General features: G+C 37.2%; 3 protein-coding genes and 1 long non-coding RNA gene across 5 annotated transcripts; 3 read left to right on the plus strand and 1 right to left on the minus strand.

Annotated features, from left to right (window-relative positions):
- The first annotated feature begins 2731 nt into the window (after positions 1-2731).
- On the plus strand, positions 2732-3025 carry LOC121973634. Its single transcript, XR_006109688.1, has 2 exons — positions 2732-2888; positions 2975-3025. It is a non-coding gene; the product is annotated as an uncharacterized LOC121973634 (long non-coding RNA).
- Positions 3026-5664: 2639 nt separating this feature from the next.
- On the plus strand, positions 5665-18776 carry LOC121972760 (transcriptional corepressor LEUNIG-like). Its single transcript, XM_042524396.1, has 14 exons — positions 5665-5779; positions 12600-12709; positions 12787-13073; positions 13163-13238; positions 13325-13466; positions 14343-14392; positions 14698-15030; positions 15123-15240; positions 15314-15420; positions 16363-16512; positions 17127-17285; positions 17362-17478; positions 17554-17748; positions 18004-18776. Exons 1-14 carry the CDS (start codon positions 5665-5667, stop codon positions 18145-18147), a joined length of 2103 nt encoding a protein of 700 aa, XP_042380330.1. The 3' UTR covers positions 18148-18776.
- Positions 18777-18799: 23 nt separating this feature from the next.
- LOC121970998 (40S ribosomal protein S17-like) lies at positions 18800-19524 on the minus strand. The gene has a single exon (XM_042522050.1). The coding sequence runs from the start codon at positions 19424-19426 to the stop codon at positions 19001-19003; it is 426 nt and encodes a 141-aa protein (XP_042377984.1). The 5' UTR covers positions 19427-19524; the 3' UTR covers positions 18800-19000.
- A 124-nt stretch (positions 19525-19648) lies between these two features.
- LOC121970996 (protein TRANSPARENT TESTA GLABRA 1-like) lies at positions 19649-23026 on the plus strand. Of its 2 annotated transcripts, XR_006109052.1 has the most exons (3): positions 19649-20795; positions 21884-21930; positions 22765-23026. XR_006109052.1 is itself a non-coding variant. In XM_042522048.1 (2 exons), the coding sequence occupies exon 1, from the start codon at positions 19752-19754 to the stop codon at positions 20781-20783; it is 1032 nt and encodes a 343-aa protein (XP_042377982.1). In that variant the 5' UTR covers positions 19649-19751; the 3' UTR covers positions 20784-20795; positions 22765-23026. The 2 variants fall into 2 exon arrangements, 1 of the variants encoding a protein (XP_042377982.1); XM_042522048.1 differs by lacking the exon at positions 21884-21930.
- Positions 23027-23150: the final 124 nt, after the last annotated feature.

The raw sequence follows: 23150 nt of genomic DNA on the forward strand, positions 1-23150 counted from the left end.
AATTAGCATGCCCACATTGCATGACAGAGTCCGATGCATTTTCATTGCCTTGCAGTGGGAAGGTATCTTGGTTTGATAATCATCATAAATTTCTACCACTGGATCACCCTTTTAGGCGAAATAAGAAAATTTTCTAAAGAATGTTGTAGTCAGAAAACCTCCCCCAGCAGTCCATACTTCAGGTGAAGAAATCAATGAACAAATAGATAGTTATGGATTCCTCCCAGTATCTCAGCCTAATTCTGATGAGATAAATAAGTATCTTGTGAGGATGTGCAAGTGTGGTTGGAATAAAAGGAGCATATTCTGGGAGTTGCCTTATTGGAAGTATCTACTCATTCGACACAATATAGATGTGATGCATGTTGAGAAAAATTTCTTTGATAATATCTTCAACACTGTGATGAATGTACCTGGAAGAACTAAGGACACTATAAAATCACGTGAAGAATTAAAAGAACTAGTCAACAGACCAGAATTGCATCAGAATGAAACAACCAATAAGTTTCCAAAAGCTTGTTATACATTGGACAAAGATGGTAAACAAGCTTTATGTAGTTGGTTAAAAGAAATCAAATTTCCAGATGGATATGCTTCGAATATGGCTCGATGCGTTGACATGAACAAATTAAAGATGTTTGGAATGAAGAGTCATGACTGTCATGTGTTCATGCAAAGACTTATTCCAATAGCTTTTCATGATTTACTTCCCAATAATGTTTGGCAAGCACTTACAGAGTTGAGTCTTTTTTTCAGAGATTTGACAGCGAGGTGTATTATGACGGTTGATATGATTCAGCTAGAGACTGACATTCCTCTCATACTTTGTAAGTTGGAGCGCATATTTCCACCAAGTTTTTTTGATTCAATGGAACATCTACCGGTACATTTACCATATGAGGCACGAATAGCTGGTCCTGTGCAGTACAGATGGATGTACCCATTTGAAAGATTTTTGAGAAAATTTAAAAATAATGTTCGTAATAAAGTAAGAGTTGAAGGGTCAATATGTAATACTTATCTGGTGGAGGAAGCATCTTCTTTCTGCTCTTATTATTTTGCTGATAATGTTAAAACCAGACACCGCAAATGTCCTAGAAATTTCGATGATACTCAGAATATAGATCCATCGATGCTTTCTATTTTCAAATTTTCTGGTAAACCAATGTGTGCATCTGTTTCTAGATGGTTAACTCAACAAGAATACCATGCTCAAAGCTTGTATGACCAACAATTACATCTTCAAAATCCATCAATGACTACAAGTGAGGTTGCTGAAAAGTTAGAGACCGAATTTGCATTATGGTTTCAAATATATGTGAGTTAGAGAAATTTTCATAATTCTTTATTAAAATAAATTCGGTCCTAAATTTTCGTATTACTATTTTGATAGGTGAAAGACCGAAGAATATCTAATGTACAAGATGATAGAATATTGAATCTTGCATCTGGACCCCTACGCCAAATAATGGTCTATTCGGGTTACTATGTTAATGGTCTCAAATTCCATGTGAGACAACGAGATTCGCAGAGATTAACTTTTAATTCTGGTGTCTGCGTTAAAGGATCTATCGACACCAATAACACTCAGTTTGATTACTATGGTAGACTTGAGGAAATTATAGAGGTTGAGTATCCTGCATTACCGATAAAAAGGTGTGTGTTGTTCAAATGTTCATGGTATGATCCAACCCCAAGAACAGGTACCAGAATACATCCAAATTATAATTTAATAGAGGTTAATGCAAACAGAAGGTTCAATAAGTTTGAACCTTTCATTTTTGCAATATAAGTGGGTCAGGTGGTTTATCTTGAATATCCTACGAAGAGAAGAAGAGCTAGTGAATGGTTGTCTGTTTGTCGATTGAAGTCTCGTTCTACCATAGAAATGCCGAACACTATTACTGCTCAAAACCATGATGCATTTCAGAATGACGAAGTAGAGAGACATTCGGTTGATTCACAAATCCAATCTACATCACAATTACTTGTAGATGGTAATGCCACTGACGAGGAGATAGATGATGGAGAGAAATCCAGCAGTGAGGATTTTGTTGAACTAACAGAGTCTAGCGACGACGACTTACAAACTATTAATGTTGAGTAGAAATGCTTCCAGAGTCCAGCATTGATTAAATTTTAGCATTATTATTCATCTAGTAAGTTATGCTTTAATCATGTTTTATTGCTTATTTATCATGTTATTAAAGACTTATTATGATGTGCTGTAATATGTTTTTGTAGATATAAGGTATCATGGCAGATCTTCCAGCACCACTCCGTGGATCCACCGTACTTAGGGTTGTTGGAGAGTCGTAAGTATTTTTTTTATTATTAGTAATTCAAGTTCTTTATTTATAACATATATCTTATGTCTTAATATTGCTTATATGTAGGTTTACTCCCGACGGCCATCGAGTATCCACATATATCACACGGAAATTTAAGGAAAGAGTCTGCATATCTGGGACTACATAGAGACATGTAGATGCTGGAACTAAGGATTTCTATTATCAAGAATTTGTGGTAAGTAAATTGAATGTGTACATTATATTTATCCTTTAATATTCTAAAATTTTATTTTTAAATTGCAGAAAAAATATACATGGGAGGAGGGGCACGAGGTAGAATTTGCAAAAACTTGGAATATTTATTGTGCCAAGTTGTACAAAGACCTATTATACTATGTGAGAAAGGATGGCACACGGCCTGCTTATGTATCCGACGAGATTTGGAGTGCATGGACGACCACTTGGTCCGCAGAAAGATGGCAGATAAAGGCTCTAAAAGCTCGAGCGAATAGGAATACAAAGCCAGGTGGCCCGAGTACCGGATATGCTCGACATACATCAGGATCTCGATCCATTGTTGAGCACGCTATGGATCTGGTGATTTTAATTTAAAGTTATATAAATTAAATTTTTATTTATTAATGAACTTGTATAACTTTAGTCAAATTTATTTGTGCATGCAGGAGCGTTCTTTAGAAAGACAACCCACTTGCTTGGAGATCTTTCTCAAAACTCACCAGAGAAAGGATGACACATATATTGATGATCGATCAAAGAACATTGGAGTTTGAATTATTAACTTGCAATTTATATTTAATCTTTAATAATGATTAATTAGCTTTAATAATTGTGTATAATATATAAATTGTATATTTTTTCTACACAGGAGGAAATGACAAGCAGGGTTGCTCAAGCATCTCAGCCACCAGTAGAGGGAGGGGAGTCACAGGATCTATCTACCCAGGAAATAAATGAAATTTATTATGATGTTGTGGGTGGAAGGACAAAGAACTCCTCCCTCTACGGCCTTGGTTCCCAGGCCAAGGTGGTATTTGATCGCTTGAGGACTCCTAGGGGTCGTGCGAGTTCCTCTTCTTCTTCTTCTGAGGTGGAGTCATTAAGAAAAGAAAACCAAGACTTGAAGACTCAGATGACTACCATGGATCAGAAGTGGGTTGCACAGGAGCAGGCATTGGCCCAGATGCAAGCAATCATTGCACGATGGGACCCATCACAGCAGCCCCAGTCAGAGGAGACCCCAGACCCATCAGACCCAAACCCTGCTGATGATTAGATTTTGTTGAGGTATGTTTAACTATAACTTGATTTTTTAAAGATTTTTTTAGAAATTCATTAAGTCAAATATATTTATTGTATTGGGATATTATTAGATGCTTATCTTAAAGTGTTTTACATTTTTCAGGAGTTCATACTGATACATTCACCATCGCCACTATTATTGGTTATCCAAAATATAATCCAGGTATTTTTTTTTACAAGTAAAATTAGTTATATGTAACAATGTTTGAGTTATATTACATTTGCATCGATTTATTCTAATCATAATCTATTGTATTTGACTTTTACAGGATTATATTCGGATATATGTATAAGTGATGTATCATGGTATATATTTTGGATATTTTGTATTTGTTGTTCACTTGTATACTTTTAGATACTTTTGATTGTGAGAACTTGATACTTAGATTTTATTATAGTTTGGAGATTTTCTATTTGTCGTTCAGTTATGTTTATATATTTGTTGTATGTTGTATTTTGGAGATTGTGGATTGATTTATATTGTGATATTGTTGTTGTATGTTGTTAATATATTGTGTTTGTGATACCATCGCTTGTGATGGTTTGTATTTGTATTAAATTTGTATATGGGAAACTAGCAAAACAGGGGCTGGATTTCAATTTTTTTCCAGTTTTTTACCGACGGAAACTATAATTCCGTCGGTATATTATCGAAAAGCACAGTGGTTTTTGCGATATATTACCGACGGAATCTGTAATTCCGTCGGGGTTTACCGACGGAAACAGTGATTCCGTCGGTAAACACCGACGGAATCTGTAATTCCGTCGGGAAGCTCCGTTTACCGCCGTTTGATTTTTTACCGACGGGTAAGAAAGTCAGTCGGTAATATACCGACTGAATATATAATTCTGTCGGTACTTACCGACGGATATACTTTTCCGTCGGTAAAGTGAATGCCGACCAAAATACTTCCGATATCAGAAATTTCGTCGGTATTCCGTCGGTAATGTCATATACCGACGAAAAATTCAGTCGGTAATAATGGTATTTTTTGTAGTGACGGTTGGACTCGCGACCTAGATGCGAGGCCGGGCTGAGCTTGCAGCCGGCCAAGGCTAAGAGGCCGGGGCTTAGGGAGCAGCCGATCAACCTTGTGAGCACAGTGTGAGGTTATGACGGCCTTATGAGCACAACGTGACCTAGGTGAGACCTTGAGGTCGCGACCAAAGATGGTAGGGGAGATGAGAGGGGGGAGGTTACCTAAGTGCCGGAGAGTTGATTGCATGTGTGCCCGAGAGGAGGACGCCGAAGATTGATTAGGAGAGAGCGTAAGATAAGAAAAAAAAATCCGAGAAACCCTAATATGATTCAGAATTAGTGATGAATATATATTTTCATCATTAATTTAACGATAGATATTTAATTCGGCCGTTAAAATAATGACAGATTTAGTGATGGATATTTAATCTGTCACTATTTTTAACGATGGAATTAAATTTCATCGCTAAAATAATGATAGAAATATATATATATGTTGTTATTTTAGTGACCAGATTAAGTGGGGGTGTATTCAATGCTGGACTTTTAATTACTTTGAATGACTTTTGTGAATTTTAAAAGTCTAGGTGTATTCAATCTAGACTTTTATAAACTTTATAGAAATCTAGTGGTATCCAAATTAGATTTTTATAGAGTTTTAAAAAGTCACTTGGTATTCAAATTTGACTTTTAAAAACTCTATAAAAATCTCTTGTATCCAAAGTTTTAATAGATTTTCATGCATTCTTTTAGAAATTCTTGAATATAAATTTTAACCAATAAGAGCTCTCCAAAACACTTGGTACAATTTTAAAAATAAAATAAAAAGTCTTCTCCTCATCCTTAAGATTTCTATAGATTTCAAATCACTTTATTTTTTACAAATAAGTCATTTTTCTTTCCGCTTCTCGATTTTGATTATTTCTTTGATCTTAAAGGTCCTCTGAAATGCCGTTCTCCGACGTTCTAACGGCAAAAGAATGGATTGGAACGGCTGGAACGGAACAAATGCCGCTTGCAACCTTTTCTCCGGCGGTGGGTTGTAGGCGAAAATTTTTTCTCTAGTTGTTCGTGATGGGAAACAATGAGTCTCATTTGGTGAAGTCTGCGGTGCGCCGGAAAGGAGGAAAACAAATAGAAAAATTGTTTGAGGCGGTCGATGATGCTTCCGTCGACTACCTGCGAGCAGGTCGAAGTCGAAATCGATTTGGATGGCGACGATGTACGTAGAGGGAAGAGAAACTTGAGACAATAGGTTTTAATATAAAATATATATTAATAAATCAAATTAATTCTCAACTTAATTAATAGATAATTTAATAAAGTCTAATAAAATTCGACCTAAAAATATTCTATAAAATTTATTAAATTTTAAAAAATCCTAAATAAATTTTATATATTTATATTTATTTATTTTAATGATATTATTACTAATCAAATTAATAATAATAATATTAATTTTATTAATAATCAAATTTATCAATTTAACATTTTATTAAAAGTTTGACCAAATTAAAGGGTTGACCAACATTTCAGGTTAATTTGGATCAAAATTATAAATAAAAATATTGGAAATTATTATAATATATTGGATTTAAAATTATATTATTAAAGTTTTTTTAAGTGAGATGTTATCGTCTCTTTGTTTTTAGCCAAAACAAGATAAAAGTATAAAATGTTGAAAAAAAATTTTATGGACAAGTTTGTTATTTATTATTTTATTAAAAAAATAAATTTAATTAGGTATTTTAGGTTTTGTTTGAAAATAGATATCGTGAGACCATGACAACTACGCTTTTTCAAGATTGAATACACCTCTTAAATCATAAATTTCTATGAAATTTATAAATGTATGTAAAAGTCTTACAAAAAAAATTTATAGAATTTCATAGAATTCTTTTCACGGATTTTATAAAAGTCAATAAAATTCTATCAACCCTATAACATCTATCGTTAAAAAAAAAAATCAATGAAAGTCATTCAATTTCTTAGATTGAATATTTATCATTAAATTAGTTATAGTCTTATAGAAATATATATCTGTCATTATTTTAACGATTTATATAATATTAAATTTTTTATTCCATTCCTAAGTAACCATGAAATTTAAATTTTATTGTTAAATTAATGACGAAATATATATTCAGAGGGTTCTAACACTGAGATGGGATATTTTAGAAGTTGAGTTGGTGAGAGGTATTCTATAAATTAAGTATGTCCTTTCATAAAAACTAAAATATGATGTGCTCTTTGAGAAATTCAAAAAAACTGGGCGGGCCTTTAATAAAATATCCTATTTTATAAATTCGGAAGAATTGTTAATATGAAGGGAAGTTATAATCATCATGTAGCTTCTTGAATTCAATGTTTTTAAATGAAACTTTAATAATAAAATTATGTCGCCAACATTAAAAAAACACAGGGAATAAACACACCGAGCAATCTTATGAAAATAGGAAGGTAAAAGGAGCATGGAATGTGACATTGAGTATATTTTTATAGTTTACATTCAAACCAAGTAAAAAATAATCAGATTAATTAGTTTAAAATAAAAATAAAAATATATAAACAGTGCTAAAAATAAGAAGAAAAAAAACTCCTATTGGTAACAAAGCTGTAAAATTTTTGGAACTAATTAATTTTCAAACTATAAATAGTTAAATATTAATGGAAAAAATTCTTACTTGTTCTTAAAATGACAATTCCATTAGCCGCTCGGGATGTAATTGTTAAGTAAACTACGTTACAATACAATACATATGTCAAGTGAGTATATGTCAAGTGAGTAAGAGTGTGAGTGTATTCCGTGCGATAACACTCTTCGAGTATCCTAACGTTGTTGTTTAGATACAATAAGCACCACACGTGTTAGCCGTAACATAATTGAATAAGCTACGTACGACAAAACACAATTACGATCGTAAACTTATGTCTTAGCATATTCGATCGACCAAGAACAAAGTACTAGTTCGGGTTGGCTCTACATTGAAACTAGACCTTGAAAGTTTTGATAAACTTACAATTAACTCTTTCCAAATTGTTGTAATAAACTTATAGCACGTTATTATTTTACACGTGTTTTTTTAAATAAAAAGCTTTTTTTACAGCTATTTTTTAATGTTAATTTTGGCAGCTTCCAGTCCGGGCCAGTTATCCTAAGCAGGCACCAGACAGAACATTCCCTTCCGTTGCCACTCGTAATAGATCAGGGCCGTAGATCGCCGTGTGAACGCGAGAGATTGACCAAAGTCAAAGACCCGGAGCACAAGTTGAACTGCTTCAGACGAGGAGGCACGACTCCGGGTCAAATTTCCCGAGGCACAAAAACCAGCGCCCACAGCGAGGGGTTTTATACCTCCCACCCTTCGTTCTACTCGCCACTATAAATACACTCCCTCACTCTTCTTCGTATCGGCGAGTCCTTTCTTCTCCGGCGATCTCGATCTCTCCTTCCTTAGGGGGCGCCGGAATCGTGATCTCGGAGGCACAGAGTACGAGGGGGTTTGAGGTTTGATTCAACCCATTCGGTATGCTATTTTCATTCCCGACTCTGATTTGTTTCCCATCTCGAATCGCAGCAGTGGGTGCGGTTGCGAGTTTCTGGACGTAGGGGAAACCGTGACTGAGTTTGTGGTGTTGATTTTTTTCTCGTGTTGCGGCGTCATTATGTGGAAGGGGAACTGGGAAGCGGATAAGGCGTGAGTTGGGGGAGTTTATTATCGAGTTCACTTTGTTTTTTTTTTGTGAGATTTTATGCTCCGTTGCTTATTCGTAAGTTTCTGTTTTGGCGATGTTTTTTCTTGTCAGGCTTGATACCTATATCTATGATTACCTAGTGAGACGCAACTTACTGACCACGGCCGAAATTTTCAAGGAAGAAGGAAATGTTGTGACGGAAGCTTTGGGTGAGTAAATTCTATTTTCTCTTTTCCACTTTCTTAGACAGTTCTTTAGCATCGAGTACATCTAAGCTTTATCAAGTTTTGTTTTGTGAATATGTACTAGCAGTTTTAGTTCATGGTGTTCGTTTGTATTTGGCAACTAGCTCTATTATGTCATTCATGGAAAACACTGTGGATTCTCATAAAAATGAGAGTTAGCAATAGCTTTTGTTTTGAAAGGGCAATGCTTTATACATGGAGCTAGTGTTTTTCTCCCATTTGCTAGTATTCGTGATCAATGATTAGTCAGCTAGGTGCGGCTTTGACAAAAGTTTCTATAAAATTTAGAGGAATAATAGTTGTTTATCAAAACTGAGTAGGTTTAGAGAGTTATTCTACCAATTGGTACATTGGGTGTGTCACTCGATTCTGCGCTGAAATGCCCAAATTTGGGTTGTATTACTACCTATTATACTCATAGTACATTTCGTTTTCTCTTGACCATGCTCAGTTACTGCCTTCATACACTTCTCCTTTTGGCTTTCTTATACAGGTATTCAGAATAGCATAGAAGAAGAAACAAACAGGAGAGAAACTAAGGAGGAGAAAAAAGAACAAAACCTAGGTGATTTTCTTATTCTAGATTCACCATTCCTTGCCCAACTATATACTTATATCCATTGAATATGCACCCCACGAATAGATAATCTCCTATTTAATCCCTCCTAGTTTACTATAATGATTGAGAAAAGCAAGTAAAAAAAAAATACGTATATTTAAGGTAGATATGGTTAAGTTTGACAAAAGGAATTTTGTTTTACATCATATGTTCATAAGAGACGCCATTATCTATATGTTGGACTCTTTACATAAGCCCAATTTTAAACTATCCATGTGAGACTAATACCATATTAACATAAAACTCTTAAAAACTCTCATAAGCTGGAGCACAAGGACTATCTATACCCATCTTGTTAGATGAACTAGTAAAATTCTCATAAGTAAAACATTGACTAGACTCAACAATAAAACAAAATATAGTACTCACATTCAAGTGAGACGAAGCATGTAGACAATTCTTCTTGACCACAAATTATACACAATCAATGATGCCTTTGACTTGATGTTAGCACATTGACAAAGAGATGATATAGAGAGAAAGGATAAAATTAAACAAAAAATGAAGCGAGATCTCGAGAATTTATCTCTTGAGTGGGCTTCTCTATGAGGGTAACTTATACAAGAACACATAATAGACCAATAAAAAAGGAAAGAACTTGAGGGTCTCAGAGGGAAGATAAATAGCACAACTAAGACCTTTTGTTTGACTTGTGAAATAAAAGGAAATATTTTCTCATTTGAGAAGGATAATACAACTCAACCTTTTTTGGATATAATTAATTAAGAACAGTATAGGAGATGGATAAAATAGTAAGTGTTGATGGAAATGGAGCAAAACAACACATGCTAAATAACTTACGAAAGAGATATGCCTAGGGAATTCCCTCACAACACTACTTAGAAGTGCTAGAGCTAGGGCAATATTGGAGGACTTCATAGATCAAGAGGTGAGAAGACGACACGGCAGACTTGGGTAAAGGTAGATGACAAAGATATAGAGATCCAAAAATAACCTATGTTCAAAAAGTAGAAATGACTTAGCGATAGCATGCGACTTCCCTCGACTCCTCTAATTGAAATATGGGCTCTAGGGAAAATATAAGGGAAGGGTCTCCATATGAGCAATGATAAAAAGGTTGAGGAAGAGTTTAACATTGTATTTCTCGAACGAAAAAATTACAAGATTGTGCATCATGAAGTCACCATGGAACTATGGAAGGAGTGTGAGAAGTGGAGGATTTCATGAAAGATGGAATTAGAGCTAAGAAAAGGTGGTTGCATGAAAGAAAATGTGGAGGATTGCATGCTGGTGAGAGCTAGAAGTGAAGGAGAAAAATGATCAAAAGATGAGGGGAGCCACTAGCGACACAACCTCTCCCTTAGATACTTTTTTTAAGAAAACCTCAATACTAAGAGGTTAACTTTAACACAAATAATGATTTCTGTAGAAATGAAGGACCATATGTTTACAAGAGACACACTTACCTATATATAAACTTTAGATATAACCTACTTCTAAAATATCCATGTGGGACTAAACCCCACTATGTAATCCTTAGTTACCTAATATCTTAGCATATACTTTTTTATTTTCTTTGTGATTGTTATTAGTACAAAGTGACATTCTATCTTAATAGACTTGTTTTGTGAAAGACAAGATTAGTAATGATATAAATAATCACTTTGTTGCAAACTAAATACATGTAAATCAACTGAGGACACCTTTGTTCATTCATTAGAAATTTAACTACATCAAGCAACTAGGAACAACATGAAACATAGCAGGGTATTTTTCTCAATCTTATTGTAATTTGATTCTTGCTCCTCCAGGAAATTAAATTGCTTTCAACAATGATCCAATGCCTAGTTATACACCTTCTATCTATCAAACAATACCAAAACTGCTGTTCCTAAACTATACTGACCGCTTTCATTGAGTTTCTCTAATATGTTGAAAGAACCTTCATGTTTTCCTGCTGTTTATTTAGGATTTTCTATCAACTAACTCCATCAACAGAAGATCCTGTTAATTTTAGTAATTGTAAGTTATATCAATTTCCTTACCAACTTAGAAGCAATACTTATCTTCAAATTTAGTTCTTTAATCTCTAGAAAGTTTGAGATTCGGGATCCATGAGGGTTGTGTTGTCCACAGAATTAGATCCGGCATGGTAGTTTCAATAACCATATTAAGTGGACTCCCACGTAGAAAAGTTCATTCAACCATTGATTCCTTAACACTGCCTCGATACCAATAAATTAACAAATTTGACAAAGATCGTCTTGAAAGTGGTTATAGAGATTGACTTTAACGTTGCAATAAAACTATAAATATCTTCCGGAAACTTATCAAACCTGAGTTTTCACAAGATTCTTGACCTCAAAGATTCCAAACGTGATATTAATGACATTGCATACAGACAATAATAATAACAAGGAAATACTTGCTCAATTTAGTTTATAATTGCCACCAATAAACTTATGTTTACTTTTGATTTGTAGATGTATGCTAAACTTTCATTTCCTTATATATTGATCCAGACAAATATTTGAGAATCTTAACTTTTATTGTTTAACTTTTTAAACAATTAGCATTAAATGTTTCGTGTCCTGAGAATATGCACATTAACTATGTAGTCAATTTTGGGATAAGTCAAGAATCCCCTACCCAAATTGATTTCATGCTCAATTCCTTTCCTCTTGTATTATGTTGAGAACTTTGTATTATACTTGTATCATCCATATTAGACTATGGATAAGCCATTTCAAGCTATGTATCTTCCTTGCCATTAGAGATACTTGCGAATAGAATGCTTGCGAATAATGCGTGTACTTGTGCAAGATATCTAATATTCCATACTGGTTCCATACCCCTCATGGTTATTTATTGCTCTAGCAGAACCCATGCACATAATGTTAAGATGGGTACCTTACTCAACTAAATGTGTCAGGTACCCATGGGTACTATCAAAACATGAGACTAATAATAACATAAATGAAAGATTAGGGATTTTAAGTATGTATATCAGTATTGTGTATATTATAAAATCAATCAAATATTTCAGGTATATAACTGCTACCTGTAGCTTTAAACATAAACTTGCCCCACACCCATCAAAGTATTTATTGATTCAGCTAAATCCATCCTAAGCACATTTAATTGGTAGCCAATTGTGAAGTCATGAGTACCTTTTGGTGCAAAAACATCAAGTATGCATGAGCCCGCCATCTACCTATCTTGACAAATTATTGGATGTGTCTCTCCCTTATACCTTGAATGGTACAATATTTAAGTCCATGCTGAGATCCATTTCAAAGAACTGAAGCAAATCTTTCCAACAATTTTCAATCTTCATCATGGTGGATGTGGTTTCTCAGCACCAAATTTTATGCTTACCTATCAGTGAACCCCATACAGACTGAATTTTTTTATCTAGCTTTCAATCATGTATACATAATATGCTTGGCACCTGTATACCATATTATGGAACTTGGATTGGCATGCAGAAAATAATCTTCCAGACAATATCCTATCAGACTGGTGGTCTATATTTTCTGATGTTTTCATTGCTAGAACAAATGAAGATCATTCTCCAGTTGATTCATCACTAAAGGGGGTAATTTCCTTTGATTTGGAATGATTTAAGATTTTATCAGAAATGATGGTTAGAAAAACCTTCTGTTCTACTCATAGATACACGGGACAAAAGCAAAAGATCATCAAGAGCAGTTACAGATGCAGCACTTACAGATCATACCACAAGAACAGACCCAACTGCAGCAACAAGGAGGCATTCATCCTGCTTTGATTGAGATGATAAATGCTACCAATACCAATGAGATTCCAAAAACTAGTTTATTGGATTCCAAAACATATGAAGAGGGGGTGGATCAGCCACAGTTAATAGCAGATACGATATCCACACAGTTTCTTGACGCTAACAGAGACACACTTTTACAATCTGCAGCCATCCATCCAGGGTAATAGCTAGTTTTTTCCCCTGAATCTGGAGTTTTTCTAGGATGCTTTAAAGAGGTCATAATAAGTTGTTTCAAATCTAATTGGGCAGGCAGCTTATCCAATACAATCACATTAATGGATCTTCTGATATGCAGCATATTCAAGGACAAAATCAATACACACCTGTATTATTTTAACACCATCTAATTTTTGTTTATGTTACCTTTTATCTGTATTCTTGCACGCTCATGTTAACTGTTATTATCCACAGTTGCGTCACAGTAAGGGTGAGGCAAGTTCATCCCAAAGACCTTTGAATGTGGATCCCTCTACACCTCAAAGATCTCTGAATGTGGATCCTTCATTGTTTGGCCGTGGAATTCTGGGGGCAAAATCTCGAACAAATGGAGCTGGTAAGCAAATTATCTGGTGAATTTTGTGCCTTGAAACATGTTCATCATCATCAACCTAAGCTGTGTTTGTCTCAACTATTTGATATCAGTTACATAAATCATATTCTCTATTGAGGTCTATGTGAAGCTAGCACACTAGTAATATTTAAATAAATTATTTTTTCCCCTTACATTTACCTATGTTTGATTTGGTCTTCCTCTACCGCATACATCTTCCTTTTACATAAATTCCACAGTTTCTTGGTTATTGAATCTATTAATTGTCCTTTGAACGTGCTACTAAATACCCCCACGGGCTAACGCAGTTGGTTCATGTAAGTGTGTTGCTGCCAATAGGCCTGGGTCGATTCCCAACGGGTGCGGAATGCCCCGTTGGCTGTCTCAACTTCTCCTTGCATGCGTTGCTGTTGCTGGACGAAACCCCCGTGATTTACCTCAACTCTAGATAGTTGGGTTTGGGGGCATCCTAGAGGGGCCGTTGAGGTGATGGTTTCACCTTTTGCTGCCTATATAGCTTAGGGAACATTTGGTTCTAAACTCATATTAATTAATCAAGCACAACTTCATATATTGCAATGTTGTTCTCCACAAGATTATGGCCAATTCTTTCTAGACAGAGTACCATCTTGATCTTGAAATCACCTTGAAAAATTTTGGTAATTCTACTAGGATGTTTAAGTGTATCATAGTAAAGTTCATTGCTCAAAGCACCATTTTTAAAGGCATCTGAATTTTAAGTTCCTTAACAAATTGATTGGATGGTTACCATATTTAGTTTGTCTACTTGTGTTCTGTAACCTTACGTGTCTTTAGCAATAATGTATTTATGATGATCTGGTAGAAATTTGATGTTTTGTGCATATTTATATCTTTCAGTAATGAACCAAGGTGTCAGTAGTCTTCCACTTAGAGGGCGGCCACCAAAGGTATTGTTATATTCTTTTGAAATTGTTTTCTTTTATTTTGTCAACTCTGTGTACCAAATTTACCATATAGTCACACGGCTAGGGTTGACACCACTCTGATTGTTTCGATCTACTTACTTTTTTATGAATTTACATTTCTTGAAATATGTCTCTTGATTCTCTAATCAACCACACTTCATAAATGGAATATGTGAATCTAAATCCATGTTTATATCTATTTTCATAACTTGGGTCACTTCTCTTTTTTGTTGTATGTTTATTTCACATTCCAATTGATTGATACATGATTTTTATCCACCTGTCAGAGTGGTAGGCCGAGAAAATCAACCTCTTCTGGAGCTGGATACAATAGTCGGACCGGAACTACTGCAACTCTTTCTGTTACCCCACCTCTATCAACCCCTATTATCGCAACTGCTTCTGGAGCTTCCATGGCTAATAACTTACAAAACTCAAATGCTACTTTCAAAAGTTCGACGGAAACACTTTCTATTACCCCACCTCCATCAACTCCTAGTCATATATCTGGTTCTGGAGTTTCCATGGATAGTAACTTACAAAACTCAAATGCTATTTCCAAAAGTTTGATGATGCATGGAACAGATAGAACATATGGACTTGCCTATTTCAACCAAATGGTACGCCCACGAAATCTGATTTCAGTTTTGTTATGAAAACTGGAAGATAGTGTATCATCTTATTAAAATATAATTTACTCTTCTGATTGAAGGATGATTGTGAGACTTTTGAAGACATTATTGAATCTTTTTTCTCCAATAGCGAAGATGGAAGGGAGATTTTTGCTACTACCAATATGACTACTGCACATGATACGAAATCTCTGAATGGTATCTGTGTTCTGCATTGGTTTTCAACTAGTATATCAAATAATTTCATTAACATGTTCTATATCTGTCTTAGGAGTTACTCTCACTGAATCTGGTCATGCACATACCAGTCAAAGCATAGTTTCTTGTCACTTCTCTTCAGATGGAATGTGGCTTGCTAGTGTCGGACACGATAAAAAGGTAGTATATCTTGTATACGCGATGATTGTTTCATTTTCTTGAAGCTCATCATCATGGAGTCTACCATCATGTAATTACCCTGAAAGGTAGTTATAGCTTCGGTCAGTTTTTATTAGCACACTTATGCTGGAAGTATACCATCCTAACTTACTGCAGCACACTACACTATGCATGATGGTATACCAGCATGTAGGGTTTTTCTGCTTGGTTCAAGTTAGTGACCTTGGGTGGTGGAAAGAAGAGAAAAAAACCCGATATTTGTCAATATAGCTGCTACACTTTGCCACAAAAAAATGTATAGTTGCTAATTATTTGCCATTTCATTCAATTGCCAAGAAGCAATCACATGTAGGCTTGAAGTCATCACGGAATAGGAATAGTTATTCTGGAGTTTAACTACCATTGGTCGGTGCAATTCAAAATATGGAAAGTCTAGTTGGTCAAGAACTTCTAATACAAATTAAGGACTTCTTTGTAGAGTCGTTTATTTGTCGTTTTTTGAAAACATTCCAATGAGCTAGTTTTTGCAACTAGATTTAGACATCAAGCAACTTCTCCTGTCTGTAAGATTGTGACAACTTTACTACACATTTCCTGATGATTTTGTCATGCACAATAGTAAGACTACAAAGCTAGAGCACTAACCACTATTGAACTTTGTGAGATGGAAAGACTATGAACCAGAAGCAAGCACGACGATTTGGACAAAGATTAAGCTTTCCAATGGCTAGTACATGCTGCCACAAAATTTCATTTTCAACAAAACTATTCAATGAGTTCTTCATGTATGGCTAAACTTTCTTTTCAGAGTGTGCTGGTTTACTTATTGGATGCTGTATCCTGCATTAGTATCTATGTCACTTGTAGCAAACTTAATTACCATAGTTTTTTTTGGTTACTTTTAGTTAAGTTTCAGGTGCTTAGTCTTATTTTATCTGATAGGTTATCATCTGGAACATGGAGACATTGCAAACTATTAGCAGTTCTGATGAACACTCCAAATTTGCGACGGGTGTCTGTTTTAGCCCCAACTCAACTCTTCTGGCATCATCATCATTTGATAAAACTCTGCGACTATGGAATGCCTCTGAAGTATGGTGTTATTCTTCTTACAACTTACTTTTATATTTTGTAAATTAGGTCTTTTGGTGCTTAGATATAATATTAGTGTTCGTGTGCAGTTAGATTAGAAGTCATGGTCTGTAGTGCTGTATCAGAAAAACAGTATCGGAGCATCATTAGTTTTATTTGGTTATCTGTCATATGATAACACATCTATATCTTCTAGGAACATTACGGAGGTAAAGTGAATCAATCAAGTCATTTTTTTTAACCAAATGGTATCCTTTGTTCCTTTGCGATCTTGCATTCTCTAGCAAGAAGCTTTCGCCTATAGATGAGTTATATTCCCCACACCGAGCTCACATTTTCTCACCTGCGGTTTCCTATCAAGATTCATAGCACAATTTGGAGTCATGTTTACTAACAATCTGAGACAATGTTAGTTTGTTTCTTTTCAGTGCTGACTATTTTTTTCCTCTTTTACATTTGTAGTCGTGTTTACTAACAATCGAGACAATGTTATGTTGTTTCTTTTCAGTGCTGACTATTTTTTTTCCTCTTTTACATTTGTAGTCTTCTGTCAACTGTTTACATACTTTCTCTTTTCAGTGCTGACTATTTTTTTCCCTCTTTTACATTTGTAGTCTTCTGTCAACTGTTTACATACTTTCTCCGGGCACAATTCACCGGTAACATCACTCGACTTTCATCCCCAAAAGTCTGATCTTCTCTGCTCCTGCGGCAACAATCGTGATATTAGGTACTGGAGTGCCAGCCACTTTTTATGCACGAGGAGTTTCATGGTTAGTCGGATTGCATCTCAATCTACTTACTCTTATTCCCAATGGCTGAGTTCAGTTTTCTTTGTCGCTGAGCCAGGGTGCTACGGTCGGAGTCAAGTTCCAGCCTAGAAGTGGCCTGTTCCTGGCTGCAGCAGCAGACAATGGCATTACCATTTTCGATGCTGAGACGACTATAAGACTTCACATTTTACAGGTCAGTTTGAGCAGATAAGACATTTTTTCATAACTTTTCTCGTATAGGTTCCTAATTTTTTTCTTCGAATTGTAGGGTCATAATAAGATAGAGTCGATATGTTGGGCTGCAAATGGCGATACTCTCGCATCTGTAAGTAAGGACATGGTTAAAGTGTGGTGCTTGCGAACAGGGAGCTGCATCCATGAACACAAATCCAAGGGTGAAAGGTTCAGTTCATGCGTCTTCCATCCACAATCACCGCAAGTTTTGGTTCTGGGAGGCAATAAAGTAAGTACGCACCCCCTTAGTTATTATTAGAGCAAAAGGTAATATCATTTATCCTGAGTGGTCTAGTATTATCGGTCCTATGACAAAATACCTCCATTAGTTATTATGATCTATGTGTGCTTGCTCCAAGAGTTTAAAATTAGAAGAATGATTGCTCAAAAAAACTAATCCCTTAAAAGTTTCCAAATAAGTAAATTTTCTCAAAGCTAGAACTCTAAAGAATGATTGCTGCTTAATCTCTTGCAATTCATGCAGACACTGAAGCTCTGGGATGTGACTGAGAACAAGAGTTTCACTGTCCCTGCACATGAAGACCTTGTTTCCTCCTTAGCACAGTCGGAGTCAACAGGCCTGATCGCATCTTCTAGCTATGACAAATCTATCAAAGTATGGAGATAGTCACGGGCACTCAAACGCATGAAGAAGCCATAGTAAATGAGTCACAACTTTACTTAAAGAGCATAAGGCACTCTCTAACCCTCTCCATTGGATTCACATTCCTGAATAAGAGGAGAGGCAGGGAATGAGAGCAATGCCAGGTTATTTCTGTTCTTATTCCGGTCAATGATTTATCTTCCCAGTTTTACACTGTCAATTCAAGATTTGGCAGTCCAAATAAATCTGTCAAAAATTTGAAACAATCTCATTGTATTTTTTTGGATAAAAATAAAAAAGGCACCCCTCTTTCATTTATTATCCATGCCATCACGAGACTTTTACTCTGAAATTATCTTTATTTTGACGTTGTTTTAGCACCTACGAGATTCTTAGATGTTACACAATTATAACAGTTATAATCCTGAAATTAATTATGTAGCAGTTAGTAGTAACTATGAAAACGTAACCAGTTATAGCAAATAAAATGTACAATTCAAGTTTATTGATTTTAATAATAAATGAAAGAGGAGCCCCTTCGCCATTTTGATTTTTGCCACTTTCTAAAGCTACGATTTGAGTTTGAGGTTGTAACGTTGCTACTTCATGTTGATCAGTTAGATCAAGGAAATCGAACGAGCATGAGTCCAAATTTTGCTAATTTATCGATTCAATCTTACGTACGCATGCATAGATAAATTACTTTGATAATTGAAAATTGAAACATCAAGAAGACTGAAACAGTGATCTGAACTAAAGAGTGGAACTGCAATCGATCAAATTCGAGCAGCAAGACCAGAAATTCGAAGCTGATGAAGTAGAATTTGTTTCTGCGAGCATGTAGATTCAGAGAAAAGGAGCAGGATGCAATGCAACCTCATAGTCTGCGGCCATAGCCACCGCCAGGGCGAGACGGGAAGGTAGGCGGCGCGGAGGCCTCGGCCTGCTTCTCGACGCCGGGGAGGTCGGGCATGCCGAGCGACGCGAGCATGTCGAGGGTCTCCTTGTCGACTTCGATGCGGTCGACCTTGATGGCGGACTCGTCGGGCACGAAATCCATGCGGCGCTCGCGCTCCTCCTCCTGGAGCTTCAGGGAGATGCCGCGGACGGGGCCGCGCTGGATCCGGCGCATGAGGTGGGTGCTGAACCCGGCGATCTTGTTGCGGAGCCGCTTCGAGGGGATGATGGCGACCTCCTCCAGGATCTTCTTGTTGGTGTGGAAGTCGAGGGTCATCCTCGAGTAATAGCGCTCGATGACTTGTCGGGAGGACTTCTTCACCGTCTTAGTCCGGACGCGACCCATCTCGGCGGCAATGCGTTTTTCTTCTCCGGTGAAATTAGGGTTCTCGGTGGTGGCGGCGCCGTTTCGATTCCTACTGGGTTCATAAATAGGATCGGCACGGGAGGCGGCGTTAGGGGTTTTAACGGCGTTGGGTCCTTGCTCTGTTTTTTCTTTATTTTGCTTTTTACCCCTTATATTTTATAATAATTGTCAAAATGCCCTTGACGTCTTCTCAAAAACTGACTCAGCCTTCTGCCTTCTGCCTTCTGCCTTTGACCGTTTGGTGCCAAATCAGGGAGTAAGAGAGGAAGAGGAAGAGGAGGAAGAAGAGGCGGCCGCGACGGCGATGGAAACCTCGACACAAGAATCGCCTGTCAGCGCCAACGTCTTCACGTTCGACTCCCCCCACCCCGTCTACGCCATGGCGTTCTCGCCTTCCTCCGCCTCCCCCCGGCTCGCCCTCGGTTCCTTCGTCGAGGACTATTCCAACCGCGTCGAGGTGGTCGGCTTCGACGAGGACGCTCTCGCCTTCCGGCCCGATCCTGCCCTCTCCTTTGACCATCCCTACCCTCCCACCAAGCTCATGTTCCACCCCCTCTCCCTCCCCCTACTCGCCTCGGTCTGCGACTCCCTCCGCCTATGGGGCCTCGGACCCGACTCCACCGAACTCCGATCTGTCCTCGACAATGGCAAGTCCAGCGGTTACTGCGCCCCCCTTACCTCCTTCGACTGGAACGACGTCGAGCCCCGCCGCGTCGGCACCTCCTCCATCGACACCACTTGCACCATCTGGGACGTCGATCGCGGCGCCATCGAGACGCAGCTTATCGCCCACGACAAGGAGGTATACGACATCGCCTGGGGCGAGGCCGGCGTCTTCGCTTCCGTGTCGGCTGACGGATCCGTCCGCATGTTCGACCTCCGCGACAAGGAGCACTCCACGATCGTCTACGAGAGCCCTCGCCCCGACACCCCTCTTCTCCGCCTCGCGTGGAACAAGGTCGACCGCTGCTACATGGCCGTCACCACCATGGACAGCAACCGCGTCGTCGTGCTCGACATCCGCTCCCCGGCAGCCCCCGTTGCCGAGTTGCAGAGGCACCGCGCCAGCGTCAACGCCGTCGCGTGGGCCCCGCACGCCGCGCGGCATATTTGCTCAGCGGCGGACGATGGCGAAGCCCTAATTTGGGAATTGCCGGCTCCCGTTACCGTGTCTGGTTCCTCGGCAGCCGCGACGACCGCAGTGGCGTCGGAAGGGATAGATCCTGTCCTAGTCTACTCGGCAGGTGCTGAAATCAACCAACTGCAATGGTCTTCTGCACATCCTGATTGGATCGGTATCGCCTTCTCCAACAAGGTGCAGCTGCTTAGGGTTTGAAATCCTAAAAAGGCAAGCTTAACTACGCATCCTTATATCCCGATTTAAATTGGTTGCATGAAGTTCTCCTTTTTCTAGTTCATGAGTAGTTAGCGAAAAGAAGATTTGGTTTGTGGATGAGGTCAAATTCTTCAACAATTACTATTACTTGATCACTTTGCAGTTTTCTCTTTAGCAAAGTGTCTTATGAGGTTAACCATGGAGTGCTACTCGTACTTTGCTTTAGGTTGGAATTGCCTAAGATGCCATTTCCTTTTTGGTCTCTGTCACTTCATAACCATGAGATTTCTCCAGCAGTTCCAGTTGTTGAGATCTAAGTTTCAATATAAATAGCCTAGTTCATAATTCCCCTAAGATTACTGAGTATCCCACCATGACAGTTAGAAGGATGAATTCCTCATAAAATCAATGCATTTTGAGTAGCTTTCAGAATCTTCTTTTGTTGTCTACTCGTAGGTGGGGGTCGGATTCTAGTGAATAAGAGCTCATAAGTAAGAGGCAAATAAGTGCCATTCCCAGGAATTTTTGTTGTTGAACTTGGATATTCTTGACCTTTTGTTCACAGAGATGCAGCAGGAAGGGAATTGGCAACTGCTTTTAGATGTGGCTGCTAACATGATGCTTGTAGGAAAATATGCAATTTTGCCATCGTAAATTAGGAGGAAAAGGTACTTTGATGGTGTTGGATCCTAGAAAGGATTCCCAAGCAGTAGCTAACAGCAACTGATGATTAACTTTTGATAAATTTTATCGCATTTGATCTCTGGTTCATGGAGCCCTCTTTCTCCTGTTTGTTGCTGTCTTTAGTTTTCTGTATTACTTATCAATTAATTGCAATTGGCTTTTGGATATTCTCTTTAAATTCTAATGTGCTCAGGATAGTTAATAAATCACATTAGTCCTCAAGTATAATTGTGATACCGGAACTAAATAACCGAAATTATGCAATAGAGTTGACAATACTCTTATATTCGGTTAAAGTCTTGGATAAGCTGGATGGTAGCTTGAGCTCTACTGCATTGCAGCAAGGGATGATTGAGATTCATGATAATTTTGGTCATGTTTAACCTATATTTAAGATTACTGTTATTTTTTTTCAGATATTCCAGAACTCTGTAGATGTTGAAGTCTAGGATGCCTTACACTAGTAAGTTTTCAATACTTAAATCCATACTTGATTCTCACTTGTCAAGTTTATATATTGTCCAAATCCAAGATTCTCCACATTTAACGGACACAACATTATGCAAGGCAACGTATCTTGTGTAAGAGAAGATTCTAATTCATATCTTTGAAGCTTAACCACAATTTAGCCACCTTTGTCAGCTGAAAAACATTTATGCAAGGCTTGACCTTTTTTAACTTACCTCTACTGAAAGACATAATTCTGATTTACTTGGACATGGGACAATTATTTTGTCGATTAGAAGTTTGGTTCTAATACAAATAGATGAATAGGTGGCTTTCACATTTTTTTAACCGCTAAAGATTTTGGTTGGCTCGGCGTGCATTAAGCAAGATTTATGATCTCTGAGCAGCCATCCTATGCAATGCATCCATCAAATCATTAAATTTTTTAGAAAAGATGTTGAAAACTTCATGCGAAATAGTCATGCTTTCCAGATACATGCAAGAAAATAAGACTATTTGCACTTTTCTATGGTTAATGGACCCAATTCAATGCATGATATCTCTACCACATTAAGATAGCCTAGTTTACCCCAGAACATTTAATTCTTCTCTCTGCAAAATATCGTTGTTACCTAACTTCTATGAATTACTCTTTTGGACAGAACTTTATGCTGCCATGGTTTGTTATTAGTACACGTTTTAAGTATCACAAATTTGCTCTTTATCTAGTTGTTCTTCAGAGGTCATTTTAGTTTTCCATTTTGTGCTTCATCATGAGAGACAAATAACATGCGATATTAAGGTTTTTGCATTAAATCTGACCGACTGTTATCTATTCCTTCCTTCTCAGATATGTGGAGATGACTTAGAGATTTCAGGTAGCAGCCAGCAATCAATTTCTGTACCATTAATGCCATGAACAGAGGTCTGCTATACTCTCTTGAATCTAATTATCTAAGATAGTAGTCTTGTGAACCACACTAGTCGAATCTCATTTGAACTAGATAGATAATATTATGCACTCTTTTACTCTAGATTATCGTTTGTTTGTCAATTTGTAACTTATTCCGCCTGTGTATGGGAAATGCAAACTCTGTTCGATTGGCTGGTCATATAACCGATTAAAGTTCTTGATGTGAATCAGATCTTGCTCCTCAGCTATTAATAATTGTTGGAGGATCAAGAAGTCATGCGGTAAGTGTTATGTAGTTGCCTACAAGGTTTAAGAGAAACTAA

This window comes from Zingiber officinale, chromosome 4A (assembly GCF_018446385.1).
Source record: "Zingiber officinale cultivar Zhangliang chromosome 4A, Zo_v1.1, whole genome shotgun sequence".
Classification (NCBI taxonomy): Eukaryota; Viridiplantae; Streptophyta; class Magnoliopsida; order Zingiberales; family Zingiberaceae; genus Zingiber; species Zingiber officinale.